Raw genomic sequence first — 12,198 nt, forward strand, 5'->3', positions numbered from 1 at the left:
TCAACTCATTTCTTACGTCCATTTTTGTGGTCTTTTCCCTCAAAAAAGCGCCGTTTTCCCCGCTTTTTAGCCGGCCAGGATTATGCAAATCGCGCGGGGCATGCTGGGAACACCTCTTCCCTGAAGCAGCGCGGGGAGGCGGAGCGCTTTTGGCGGGAGCGCTGTGGCGCGCACGCGCGCGCAGGGGACTCGCATCCCATTGGCGGCGGCGGCGGCCGGAAGCGGAAGCGCTGCCGAGTGGCGGCGGGCGGCGGAGGGAGCGCGGCGGTGGCGGCGGGGCTGCGGAGTGCCCGTGGGTCATGGGGAGGTACGGGGGGGCTCGAGGGGGCTGCGCGGACCGCCTGGGGATTCCACATCGGCTGTCGCGAATCCGGGAGGGAGCACAAGAGTGAGCGCCGAGTCGGTCCCGGTGGCGGTCGGTTCTGACCTTCGTTCTGCCCCGCGACTCCCGGCGGGGACGTTCTACACTGGGAGGGGATTCGGTCCCATCCCGGCTGTCTCCGTGGGGTGAGCGCTTTAACCTAGGGGTGTTCTGCCTGGAGAAGAGAAAGCCCCGGGGAGATTCTTGGAGCGCCTGAAGGGGCTCCAGGGGAGCTGAAGAGGAACTTTGGACAAGGACCTGGAGGGAAAGTACAATGGCTTCCAACTGCCAGAGTGCAGGGATAGATGGGATGCTAGGAAGGAATTCCTCCCTGTGAGGGTGGTGGGGCCCTGGCACAAGGAGACCTGGCCCTGGGCCCAGGGAGACTGTGGCTGCTTCATCCCTGAAGTGTCCAAGGCCAGGTTTGACGGTGCTTGTGGCCACCTTGGACAGTGGAAGGTGTCCCTGCCTATGTCAGGAGAGGGATTGAGATCGTTAAAGTTTCTTCCCACCCAAACCGTTCTGAGATTCTATGACTGTGTTTAGATATCTGGTAAAAATCACTATGGTTAATGGAAGTGGGAGCCCCCTGAGCTGTTTGTCATTAACATGGATTTTAGTTACGATTCTAATGCTGTGCTGTTGCAGAACTGAACAATTTTGGTGCTGATCGCAGCACCCAAACCTCCTCTTGCCCTGGAGGGAGCTGCTGCTGTGAGGATCTGGGTTTACTTGCACATCAGCAGGTACCAGGATGCTGTTTCCTGGCAGAAACAGAGTTTGACCATATTTTTCTTCAGAATCCTCTGGGATGCTTGTCCACTGCAGCAGCGACTGTGTGATCATTTCTAACAGTGCAATCTGTAGCACTGTAGTAAGGACAGTTTGTGAAACTGTTTCCTTTAACCATCTTATACAGAATTGGTGATACAAAAAATATCTGGCGTTTCTGTAGGAATGAGAGTTATGTGGAAGAGGAGGATGCCAGAGTAGGTAATACTGACTGGTAACATTCTGGGAAGGATGTGGACTGTGGCTTCACTCACTGGGCTCACAGCAGTTGCTGATGTAATTAAAGATCTAGACACTCAGATAGTTGTAAGTAAATGGGGCTGGGATTTATCCTGTGAATCTGCTCCTCCCATGAATTTGTGTTCAGGGATATTAGTGGCATGTGAAGGGTGCAGTAAGAACTGGGAATAAACCAACAAAATTACTTTATTCTGCTAAAGTGCTTCTGCCCAAGGATATTGGGGCTTTGTGTCCAAGGATTTCAGTGCATAGTGAGTAGGAGTTGCTGCTTTGTGGATCTGTGAAGTGAGGCATGGGGTGAACAGACTGAGATCAACCCCAGCTAAAGCCAAGACTCAAGGTCTCTCTTGATCTTGTACTGGACTTTTCAGCCAGAAGTGCCAGCTGAGGGGTTTAGGTTGTGAGTGTAACAATTTTCCATTGTTAATTCAATTGAAATGGAGCTGGAAACTTGCCAAGGGCACCGCAGAAGGGTGTCAGGGACATAAATTCCCCTCAAAGGGCTCCGTGTCTGCAGGTGCATGAGTGTGTATTGGAGTGAAGCACTAAAGCTTCTGAATTCTCTCATGTACTTTCTCGTGTGGGTTTTGATATTAACTAATCCAAACTAACCAGGATTTCTTTCATTAAGGGAAATGTCTATTTGTAGATCAGGGAGCAGACACTGTATGTGAATGTCCCTAAAACTGATTAAACAAATACTTCTTGTGAATTCACCCTTAGCTTCTCAGCCATCTCTGGCCCCACCACGAGAGGCTTTGCCATCAAACCATTCCTTAAACTCTCTTTCCTGTGACAGACCTATCAATGCTTGGGGTACTGGAAGGTGCAGGATTTGGATGAATTTCCTGTCATGAAGCAGTAAAGACAGAGCAAAACTTCATTGAGCCTGAGGCTTAGAGCAGAAACAGAGGAGGTGCCAGTCAATGTTCACCCCATGACCCACAACCTGAGTAACTTCAGCACCTGGAGGATCTGTGTAACTGCACAATCCACTTGTAGCTCACCATTGGGAGCTCCATAAATCCTACTCTGTTTCCTGTGGCTGCCAATTGCCTGGTATGGGCACACATATGTTCCTCCCCCTTTGAGCACCAGATTGTGTTCTCAGAACCCAAAATGAACTGATGTTATCAGTCCCACATGGAGGGCTCACTGCAGGTTGGGCTGTGAGCGTGATGCTGCCAAAAGTGAGACTTCAGGGAGGCTGGGTCCTGCATTCTCTCCGGGGCTCTGGATTGAGGGATTTCATGCTACTGCAGCAGCAAAAAGCCATGTCCTGCAGTTAAAATCTGCTCTGAGTGGTCTGTTCTTTGTGGGAAATGGTCGGGAAGGCTGTGTGAGGGTGGATGTGAAGGGGTTCAGCTCAAAGGATGAATGGGTGGGTGGGTCAGTGCTGTCACCAGCATGCAGCCACTGTGATGCTGGAAAACTTAATTTTCTGTACAGTGCGGAAGGTTTTCTCTGCTACTAAGCATCACTTCTCCCTTCATGCTGTGAGCAGAGATTCCTGATCTATAAACTGCAGGCCCTGTCAGAACACTGCAGTTTTCTCTGGACAAAGACCTGTTCACCCTGCTGAGTTCCTTCTGTTTGCTAACCATGGCTTTCCTCTCCCTTTCCAGCTGATTGTTTTGGATCCTCAGAACCCCAAGAAGAAGCAAGACCTAGACAAGCTTTATGATCTAAAAGCTAAAGCCCAACAGATTATGAACCAGTTTGGTGCATCTGCCTTGATCAACCTCTCCAACTTCTCCTCAATCAAGCCAGAACCAGCCAGCACCCCCCCACAGAGCTCCATGGCCAACAGCACCACTGTGGCAAAGATGCCAGGAACGCCCAGTGGAGGAGGGCGGCTCAGTCCTGAAAGCAACCAGGTAATTCCATCCTGAGTTTGGGACAACAGGGATGATACTCGGGCATCACGAGTATCACAGACTTGCCTGTGTCTTCATTTGCCTTCTTTAAATCACCAGCAGAAATATAATGTTTATTAAATTACCAGTTACTGAGTGAACAAAACTTCCTCACAGAGTTCCTCTCTCCCAGGTGTTTCCTGTCTGGATGGGGTTTGGATGCTGTAGGTGTAGAGGTTTTTCCAGTCTTAGGAAAGTGTATATGGGGGTGTGACAGGGGAATTTATTTTTAAGTGGGGTTCAGATGGGAAAAATATGGAGAGAAGTGGGTGGTGAGGTGCAGGTTGCCCAGAGAAGCTGTGGCTGCCCCATTCCTGAGAGTGTCCAAGGCCAGGATGCATGAGGCTTGGAGCAGCCTATAGTGGAAGGTGTCCCTGCCCGTAGCAGGGGGTGGAATTCATGAACATTAAGGCTCCTTCCACCCCAACCTGGCATGGAGCCTTTGATTCACATAAAACAAACTGCTGCCCAGGGAATGTCCTGGCATTGCTCCCTGATGGCTTTGATGGCACCCGGACTCTTAGGAAGTTCGCTAAACCCCAGCATAAAACAGCCACAGCAGTGAAGGGATGAGGAAGTGCAGGAATTTCCCATCTGTGTCTGCTTGACCTGACCATGACGACTTCCATCCATATCTTTTAAGATCAGCATCCTGTTGTTCAACCCAGTGTAGTTTCTGCTCCTGCCAGGTCTGACTGCCCTGGAATAACCCAGCACTCCCACAGCTCTGTTTTCCATATGAAGCACTAAAGCTGATAAGTGCTAGAGCCATGGAAATGCTTCCCTCATGCCCTGGGTACAACTTTAGTCACTGATGCACTGATTGCAATTGCCGTCTGCATCTCAACACTTGTAGTTTTGCCTTTTCATTCCTTGCCAGCAGCATTTTCATGCTGGAAACATTTATTTTGGCTGCTGCACTCCAGTTGCTGTCCTGAGCAACCACTGGTGCTTGAAAATGACTCCTTACACCTGATATTTCTTATCTCTACCATTCCTGAGCTGATAGACTGTGTCAACAGTGTGACTTGGCCCTGGGGGCATGGAGGAAGAGGTGGTTGTGGTTATGGCTGTGCTCCATGGGTAGCTTCTTTGCTGGGGCAGGGGAGTAAATCCTTCCTCTCCTCCCACATGCTCAGGTTTTAACCAAGAAGAAATTGCAGGACCTGGTGCGTGAGGTGGATCCGAACGAGCAGCTGGATGAAGATGTGGAAGAGGTAGGTTCCAACCCATGGAAGGGACTGCAGAAAGAGGTAATTGGTCACGGATCAGTGGGCCTTTGTCCAAGGAGGGAGCATTGGTTCATGTAACACTTGTTTTCCCATGCAGCCTTCAGCCATCCCTGGTTTCCTGCATCCCAGTCCCAAAAAGGCTTTTAAAACAACAATTGCAGCAAACACCTATGAAATCCACTCCTTTGAGTGGAATTTTGGACACCACAATATAAGAAAGATCTAAAGCTATTAGAGGGCTCCCAAAGAAGACTGAAGATGGGGAAGGATCAAGAGGGACCACAAGAGGAGCAGCTGATGGCACTTGGTGTGTTCAGCTGGAGCAGAGATTGAGGGCAGAGCTCAGTGGGAGTTGAAGTTCTTCCCAAGAGGCAGCTCCAACCTCTGCTCCCTATGGCAGGGGCAGGAGCCAGGGAATGGCTGGAGCGGGTCAGGATCAGGGAAAGATTCTTCCCCCAGAGTGTGCTGGGTACTGCCCAGGCTCCCCAGGCAATGCCAGCTCCTCAGGCGGCCAGAGTCAAGGAGCATTTGGACAATGCTCTCAGGCACAGGATGGGGATTGCTGGGGTGTCCTGTGCAGGGCCAGGAGCTGGCCTGGATGATCCTTGCAGGTCCCTCCCAATTGAGGATATTCTGTAATTCTAAATACCAGCTTCTGAGGGCTTGTTTTCATCTTCCCACATAATTTCAACTGTTCAGTGCTGACCAGAGTGATTGTTGCCCTTGTTCCACCACAGATGCTGCTACAGATCGCAGATGACTTCATTGAGAGTGTGGTGACAGCTGCCTGCCAGCTCGCACGGCACCGCAAGTCCAACACTCTGGAAGTCAAAGATGTCCAGTTGCACCTTGGTGAGTGACTCTTATCTGGTTTTTTCCCTTCTCCCCCCAGTTCTCAGCTCCTCCTGGAGTCAGGGCACAGCTGCGGTGCTGTGGTGAAAGCCTGTGAGTAGATAATGCATCCCTGCCCATGGCAAGGGGTTGGAACTGGGTGAGCTTTAATGTCTCTTCCAACCTAAACCATTCTGTGAATTCCAGAGCGCCAGTGGAATATGTGGATCCCGGGCTTTGGTTCTGAAGAAATCAGGCCCTACAAAAAAGCCTGCACTACAGAAGCTCACAAACAGGTAAGGAGCCCTCACAACACCAGGAATTACATGGAAGGCTGATATGAGGGTGGTGGTCATGGCCTCCTGGCATTGTGAATTTGTGGCCTCTTCCAAGTCATTCAGACCAGAAATGACTTCCAGAGCCTTCTGATCTGTTTGTGCAGCGAGCTGAGGTTGCTGTGTCTCCTCAGCTATGTTGGCTTTGCCCAAAGAGAAGCAGCTCTTGGTGCTGAGGAGCTTGGGAGGGTTAAAGACAACTAGGAGCTGCACACAGGCACTTCTCGGCTGCCCCTGGCAACTCCATCTCTGTGCAAAGGGACTGAAAACACCCTAAATTTTGCTTTTAAACTGTATTGGACCATTGGTTTTTAAGCTGTGGTGAGAGCCGAGAAGAAGCTGCCCTGCAGTGGGTTCATGAGCGATGCTGCAGCTCCCACTGGGCAGAGAGAGAGACCTTGAGATGGGCTTTGATTCCACTGCCCCAGGTTGCCAAGTGGAGCAGCACAGATATTTCCTTCTCCTCTTCATCCTGGAACCCCATTAAGATTCAAACAGACCTGAAAGACCTGTGTGGAAGCAAGTCAGACAGCATCCTGGGAGCACCTGGGATGTCTTGTTTCTGCTGTGGGTGGTTGTGCAGTCACCTGCTCTGAGCTGCTCAGCTTCCCATGGTTTTCCCTCTCTTGTTGCAGAGAATGGCACTGATCCGCAAAACGACCAAGAAATAGCCCCTGGACAGAGCCGGAGACACCACCAGTGCAGTTTGGGATTCCTGCCGCTCCACTGAAGCCTCCATGATGTCACCTGTGGGATATTTTTTTAATGCTTTACAGAGAAGCATCTATTTTTATTAACGGTGCAGCAATATCTTGACTTGATGAGGAGACCTGCCAAAAACATTCTACGCCCTGTTCTCGTTACTCCTCAGAATGCGACATATCTCAAACAGACTTTTATTTGTGACTTGAAAGTGGTTTATAGTACAAGTGATTATCCAAGGGACAGAGCATTTGATTGTGTGTGGGACAGTATTAGAAGCATCTGTAGAGGTTTTTTGTTTCCTCCTTCCTGCCCCTACCTGCTCCAGTACTTTGTAATGTCAGTGTTTATATAAATACTTGCATTTGTTTTACATGAATAAAGAAATTATTCTAAGCTGCTGTGCTCTTCAAGCAGCATTGCACAGGGAAGGTCCCTGTCACCTCAGCTCTGTGTGTGGTGCTGTTCTGTGGGAGAGCTCCTGAGAGTTTACAGGGAGCAGAATCATGGAATATCCTGAGCTGGAAAAGATCCCCAAGGATTATTGAGTCCAGCTCCTGGCCTGCCCAGGACACCCCACCAATCCCACCCTATGCCTGAGGGCACTGTCCTACGCACTCTGAAGCTGTGCCAGCCTTGGGACTGTGCCTATTCCCTGGGGGGCCTGGTCATTGCCCAAGCACCCTCTGAGGGAAGAACTGTTTCCTAATATGCAATCTATCCCTCCCCTGACACAGCTTCAGCTGTTCCCTCGGGTCCTGTCTCTGGTCACAGGGAGCAGAGATTGGAGGTGTCCCTTGGGAGGAACTGCAGATGCCGGTGAGTCTCCTGTTTCCTCCAGGGTGCACAAACCGAATGCCTTCAGCTGTTCTTCCAGAGGTTTCCTCCCCTCCAGACCCTTCTGGACCGCAAGGATTTGGCCAGTCCCTCACCTGCCAGTCAGGATGGCCACGTCACTTTCCCTCCTGACCTCCAAGCCATTGCTGGGATATTTGAACTGTTGGGAGGGGGATGTTGTGACAAAGCAGGATGTCAGGGTCCCCCTGATTCTGTCTGTGCCTGGACATTTGAAAGGCCACATGCCCCTATTCCCTCTGCTCTCCTCAGACACCAGGGAAGCTGCAGGGGCTGTGTTGTGGGGATGCAGGAGCTGATAGCACTGCAAACTCCTGCACGACAGGAAGGCTCCTGCAGCCCTAGGCAGAGGTGGGCTCATCCTCCTTGTCCAGCTCTCTGGAGGCTCCAGGTACCTGCAGGGTGGGTGCAGCTCCTTCCATGACTATCCCAGGCTCGCTCCTCATGTCGGTGTGGGATAAGGAGCCTGGGGAGCTCCTTTCTGCACCTCTCTGCAGCAGAGAGAGGTTTTTTTTCAAATTATATTGTATGAAGATTAATCTGAAAGGGAAAGTGGGCATTTCCTCAGAATGGTATGTGGTTATTTTTGTGTTGGACTCAACTAGGCATGTACTCAGCCGGAGGGGCAGATACATCAGCTGAGTTCTACAATAAATTTGTAACTTTTAATTCTATTTGGCAAGACTTAAAGATTCAGGGCTTTGTGATAGAGATCTCAGTCAGTACAAGAGAGAATAGGGGAAGGGGTGACATTGACTTCTCAGGTGGGGTTCCACCTGAGGACTTCACCCTTCCAATGAGCTTCCTTTTTCCCAGGAAAACACAAGCAGGCAGAGGGTGACCAGAGGTATTTAATACAGCCATGCCACCCCTGCCTATGCCTGGCTGCTCCATATCCATTTCCCCTCCTGAGCCCAGCATGTCCCTGCCTTGCCAGTGCCCCCAGCTCTAGCACGAGCATCTCTTCCGCTTTTCCTCCTCCTCCAGTGCCTGAGCCCTGGGCAGCACCGGCAGTGGGACGCTGCTCTTCACCCCGTCCCACGCCTCGGTGGCCACCAACCGCCCCGTCTGCAGCGCTTGGTAAATGGCCACCGTCAGCATCTGGAAGGCCTGGACCACATTGGAAGCATCTTTGGCTGAGGTCTCCACATACTGGACACCCAGTGAGGCCGCCAACTTCTCCGCCTCCCTCTGGCCCACCCGGCGCTGCCCAGCCAGGTCACTCTTGTGTCCCACCAGCAGGAAGACCATGCGGACAGGCTGGATCATGTCAGTCACCTCTCGATGCCATTGTCGGATGCTCTCAAAGGACGCGCGGTTGGTGATGTCGAAAAGCAGCATCCCCCCAGCCGAGTTGCGGTAGTAGGAGCGAGTCACGGACCTGGGGTGGGGACACCAAGAGCAGGGGAGTGAGTGGCCCCTGGGGTTTCCTGTGTCACCTCGGGCAGCATGTTCCCTGCCTACAGTGGCCCTGGCTAGGACCTGCTCCTGCAAGCAGCACCTTGCATTCAAACCATGAGAGGAGTGAGAATCAGCCTTTTGCTGTGTCAGTAAGAGCTCCAGGGGCAGCTCTGTCTGTGCTCAGCCACCTAAGCTCATCTGTCTCCTGCAGCCACAGCCCCCAAGTGCCCCTGTGTCTGCAGCCATGTCCCCAGGGCTCCACCATCCCTGCTGTCATGGTCCTGGAACTCCTCTGTCCCTGCTGCCATGTCCCCAGTACTTTCCCATCTCTGCTGCAGCAGTCCTGGAACTTTCCCATTCCTGCAAATCCAGATCTGCCACTCTCCCATCCCCTGCAGCCACATCTCCCAAGCTTCCCTGTCACCAGGAGCTGCCTGGCTGGTGGAGACAGCCCCACAGTGAGATGTGAAGGCTTCTAGCAGCTGAGCTGAGGAAGATGTTTTGCCCAGCACTCGGTGGGCTCCCAGCTGTTCTCCAGCCCCTCTGCAGCTGGTGTGGCAGGGGGGTTGTTGGGGGAGTACTGCACCCCCTTTAGAGTGGGAGCAAGGGCTTACAAGGCAGTCTCAAGGGCTCCTTTCCCTTGGCTCTTGACATGGTGGTTCCTTACCCAAAGGGGCAAGAGGGTACACAGCCACACCAACAGCCTCCTTGGGCTTGGAATCACAACACTCCACCCCAAATATGGAGGGGGACACCTCTCTCCACCACCCCTCCTGACCCCATGGACCCACCTGAACCTCTCCTGCCCGGCTGTGTCCCAGAACTGCAGCTTCACTTGCACCCCTGGCTCCAGCTCCACGAATTGGACGTAGAAGTCCACCCCCACCGTCTGGTTGACAGCGTCCAGGAAAACACCCTCGGTGTAGCGCCGCAACAGTGAGGATTTCCCCACTGTCGAGTCCCCCAGCATGATTACCCGGAACTGGTACTGCCACCGTGGCTCCATCAGTGCCTCTGGTGCCTGCCAGGACCTGCCACCCCCGCACCAGGAGCGTGTTCAGGCAGGCGGGGAGCTCCTCCACCCAGGAGGCGTTCCCTGTACCACTGGTGCTGTGTGGCCCCTTTGGAGCCCCTTTGTCCCCCTTTTTTTTGGCTCCATCCTGCAGGAAGCACTCAGGGGTGCCTGCTCCCATTTTCCCATGGACAGGACACCCTGAAAAGTGTCCTAGACAAGGGGAGCTGTTGCCCCACCAGCAATGCCCCTCAAAGCAGAGGATCCCCCATGCCGTAGATTGGGTGCTGTGCCCCTACCTGGGATGTAGTGCTTGGCACAGCCTTTATTTAGTGTGGAAAAGACTTAGGTTTATTAAAAACACTCCTACAGCAGAGTACTATTTTTTCAGAGCCCCCAAATCAAGGTTTGAAATAAACCCAAACCCAGGTGGGAGACCCAATCCCATAATCACCCAAAGACTGCAGATTCTGGGTGGAGAGATAAGCATCCCCACAATTTGGGGTCCCACGTTCCCCTATCTCCATCAGCACTGGCAGCGCTCCTGTGGCTCCCTCCTTGCCAGGGGCTGGCGGCAACTCTGGTTGGGGATGAGCCTGATGCTATCACATCCCTGGTGTGGGGCAAGGATCCCCCCGCCCAGCGCCTGCTGGATACCTCCAGCCAGTGTCTGGAAGGCCAACTCCACGTTGAAGTTGATGAGGGCCGAGGTCTCCACGAAGGCCATGCCCAGAGTGGTGGCGAGGTGTCCAGCTTCCTCTGCTGACACGGCCCGCTTGGCCACCAGGTCACACTTGTGTCTCCCCAGGACAAAGGCAGGCAGCCGGTCCCCCACAGCCTCATGGTACCACTCAGGAACATGCTCAAAAGATGCCCGGTTGGTGAGGTCAAACACCAGCAGCACCCCCGCCGCACTCCGGTAGAAGTTCCTGGTGATGGATCTGGGCATACCCAGCAGGTTTTCAAAGGATACTGGGAAGCTCTGACCCCAACAGCCCTAGGATGGGGCTTGGGAGATTTTTGCGTGACAGGTTGGACCCCCGGTAGTTGTAAAGGGAGACCTGTCTTGTCTATTTACACCGCTGTTTTCTGTTCAGCATCCCTCTCCCCAGACTGGGGGGCTCCAGAGGAAACCTGTGGGGTTTTCAGGGTCTCTGTGGTAATGTTTATCCCCCACAACAGCCCCAGATGCAGTGAGGATGTGCCGGCACCAGACAGAAATAGGGCACCACCAGAGCCAACCCTGGGGTTCCCAAAAGGTTCCCGGGGTGGGGAGGGCCTGGGAGTCCAGCTCCAGCCACAGCACTTCGATCTGTAGCCCTTTGCGCCCCATTTGAGCCTCTCTCACACTCCCAGGTGCTCCTGACTCCAGCCTGATGCAATCAGGAAAGAAACCATGCAGCCCCAGCCCACCAGCACACGGCAACAAGCACCTGGTCGTGCTCCTTTGGCTGCTCCCCTGAACAGCTCCAGTGTCACTGCAAGCTCAACACGAGGTGTCACTGGCCCCTAAAGTATCACTATCCCATTGAGCCATTGCTGTCTGTCCTTGCATACCCAGCTGGGGATTTACAAACCCCCCAGAGTGGAAGGATGACTCAGTGGGGTGCTGGGGTCCACATACCCACCTCACCTGAACCGCTCTTGACCAGCTGTGTCCCAGATCTGCAGCTCGGCCTTGCCGGTGGATGGCATCAGGATAGTCTGGCTGTAGAACTCGACGCCGATGGTGGGGCCTGGAGTGGCTGCCCCACCATGACCCCCCCCAGCCCATCAGTGAAGCAGCGCAGCAGTGAGGACTTGCCCACATCTGCATCTCCCAGCACGATGGCACGGAACTGGAAGTATCCCTTGGGGTCAGGATCCTGGGGGGAATCTGTCACTGTCTCCATGGCTGAGCTGACTAGATCCCAACCCACCGCATTCCTGCTGTGCTAGCAGAGAAAGGACAGGTCTCCACCCTTGTCCCCACCCCACCTGGGGACAGGGACGGCTCTGGGCTTGCTGTCACCTGGACAGAGAAACAAACTGTCCTGGGGAGGGAGCAGCTACCAGCTGCATCCTCATCTTTCCCAGTAACACTGAGGAAAGAAGTTTAAGTCTTCTACCCAGGTATACATACAAAAAAGGGTTCAGAGCTGCTGCATAGTTCTTTTAACCACTTAGGAAACTCACTGAATTAATTTATTTGCCTTTTTAATTCCCTTGGTTTTAAAACAATTTTTATCCATTTACCTGTTTCCCAACCACCAAACTCCAAAACACAAACCCTAGCAACAGCCCAGCATTTCAAACTTCAGCAGCAATACAGATTGAGCTCTAATCACACTGGCATTTAGTCTTGGCTGTCACCAGGATGTCTAGTGTTGCCACATGCCAGCTCCGCCTCTACTGGCAGCCCCTCATGTCTCCATTGCCTGGCTTTGGTGACAACAGGGACAGCCAGGCAGTGAGTGCACAGACTCACTGGCATCCTCAGGAGCCAAGATCCTAGCAAAGCTGCAAGGTTGCAAGGAGATGC

At 53.0% G+C, this 12,198-nt stretch overlaps 3 protein-coding genes across 5 annotated transcripts; 1 reads left to right on the forward strand and 2 right to left on the reverse strand.

The window, feature by feature from the left end:
* The first annotated feature begins 151 nt into the window (after positions 1-151).
* TAF12 (TATA-box binding protein associated factor 12) lies at positions 152-6,805 on the forward strand. 3 transcript variants are annotated; one of them, XM_064398433.1, is made up of 6 exons: positions 152-307; positions 3,019-3,270; positions 4,449-4,526; positions 5,279-5,393; positions 5,580-5,668; positions 6,343-6,805. In XM_064398433.1, exons 2-6 carry the CDS (start codon positions 3,103-3,105, stop codon positions 6,376-6,378), a joined length of 486 nt encoding a protein of 161 aa, XP_064254503.1. In that variant the 5' UTR covers positions 152-307; positions 3,019-3,102; the 3' UTR covers positions 6,379-6,805. The 3 variants fall into 3 exon arrangements, with proteins under 3 accessions (XP_064254503.1, XP_064254502.1, XP_064254501.1); XM_064398432.1 differs by having other exon boundaries at positions 206-292; XM_064398431.1 differs by lacking the exon at positions 152-307 and adding an exon at positions 331-507.
* Positions 6,806-8,212: 1,407 nt separating this feature from the next.
* LOC135285852 (ras-related protein Rab-39B-like) lies at positions 8,213-9,759 on the reverse strand. The gene is made up of 2 exons (XM_064398567.1): positions 9,457-9,759; positions 8,213-8,645 (listed from the first exon to the last, which is right to left on the reverse strand). The coding sequence occupies exons 1-2, from the start codon at positions 9,669-9,671 to the stop codon at positions 8,213-8,215; spliced, it is 648 nt and encodes a 215-aa protein (XP_064254637.1). The 5' UTR covers positions 9,672-9,759.
* A 444-nt stretch (positions 9,760-10,203) lies between these two features.
* On the reverse strand, positions 10,204-11,569 carry LOC135285929 (ras-related protein Rab-42-like). Its single transcript, XM_064398698.1, is given in 3 exon segments — positions 10,204-10,618; positions 11,311-11,429; positions 11,432-11,569. Coding segments are annotated over 3 exon segments (672 nt in total).
* Between the last annotated feature and the right edge of the window lie 629 nt (positions 11,570-12,198).

Source organism: Passer domesticus, chromosome 24, assembly GCF_036417665.1.
Source record: "Passer domesticus isolate bPasDom1 chromosome 24, bPasDom1.hap1, whole genome shotgun sequence".
Taxonomy (NCBI): Eukaryota; Metazoa; Chordata; class Aves; order Passeriformes; family Passeridae; genus Passer; species Passer domesticus.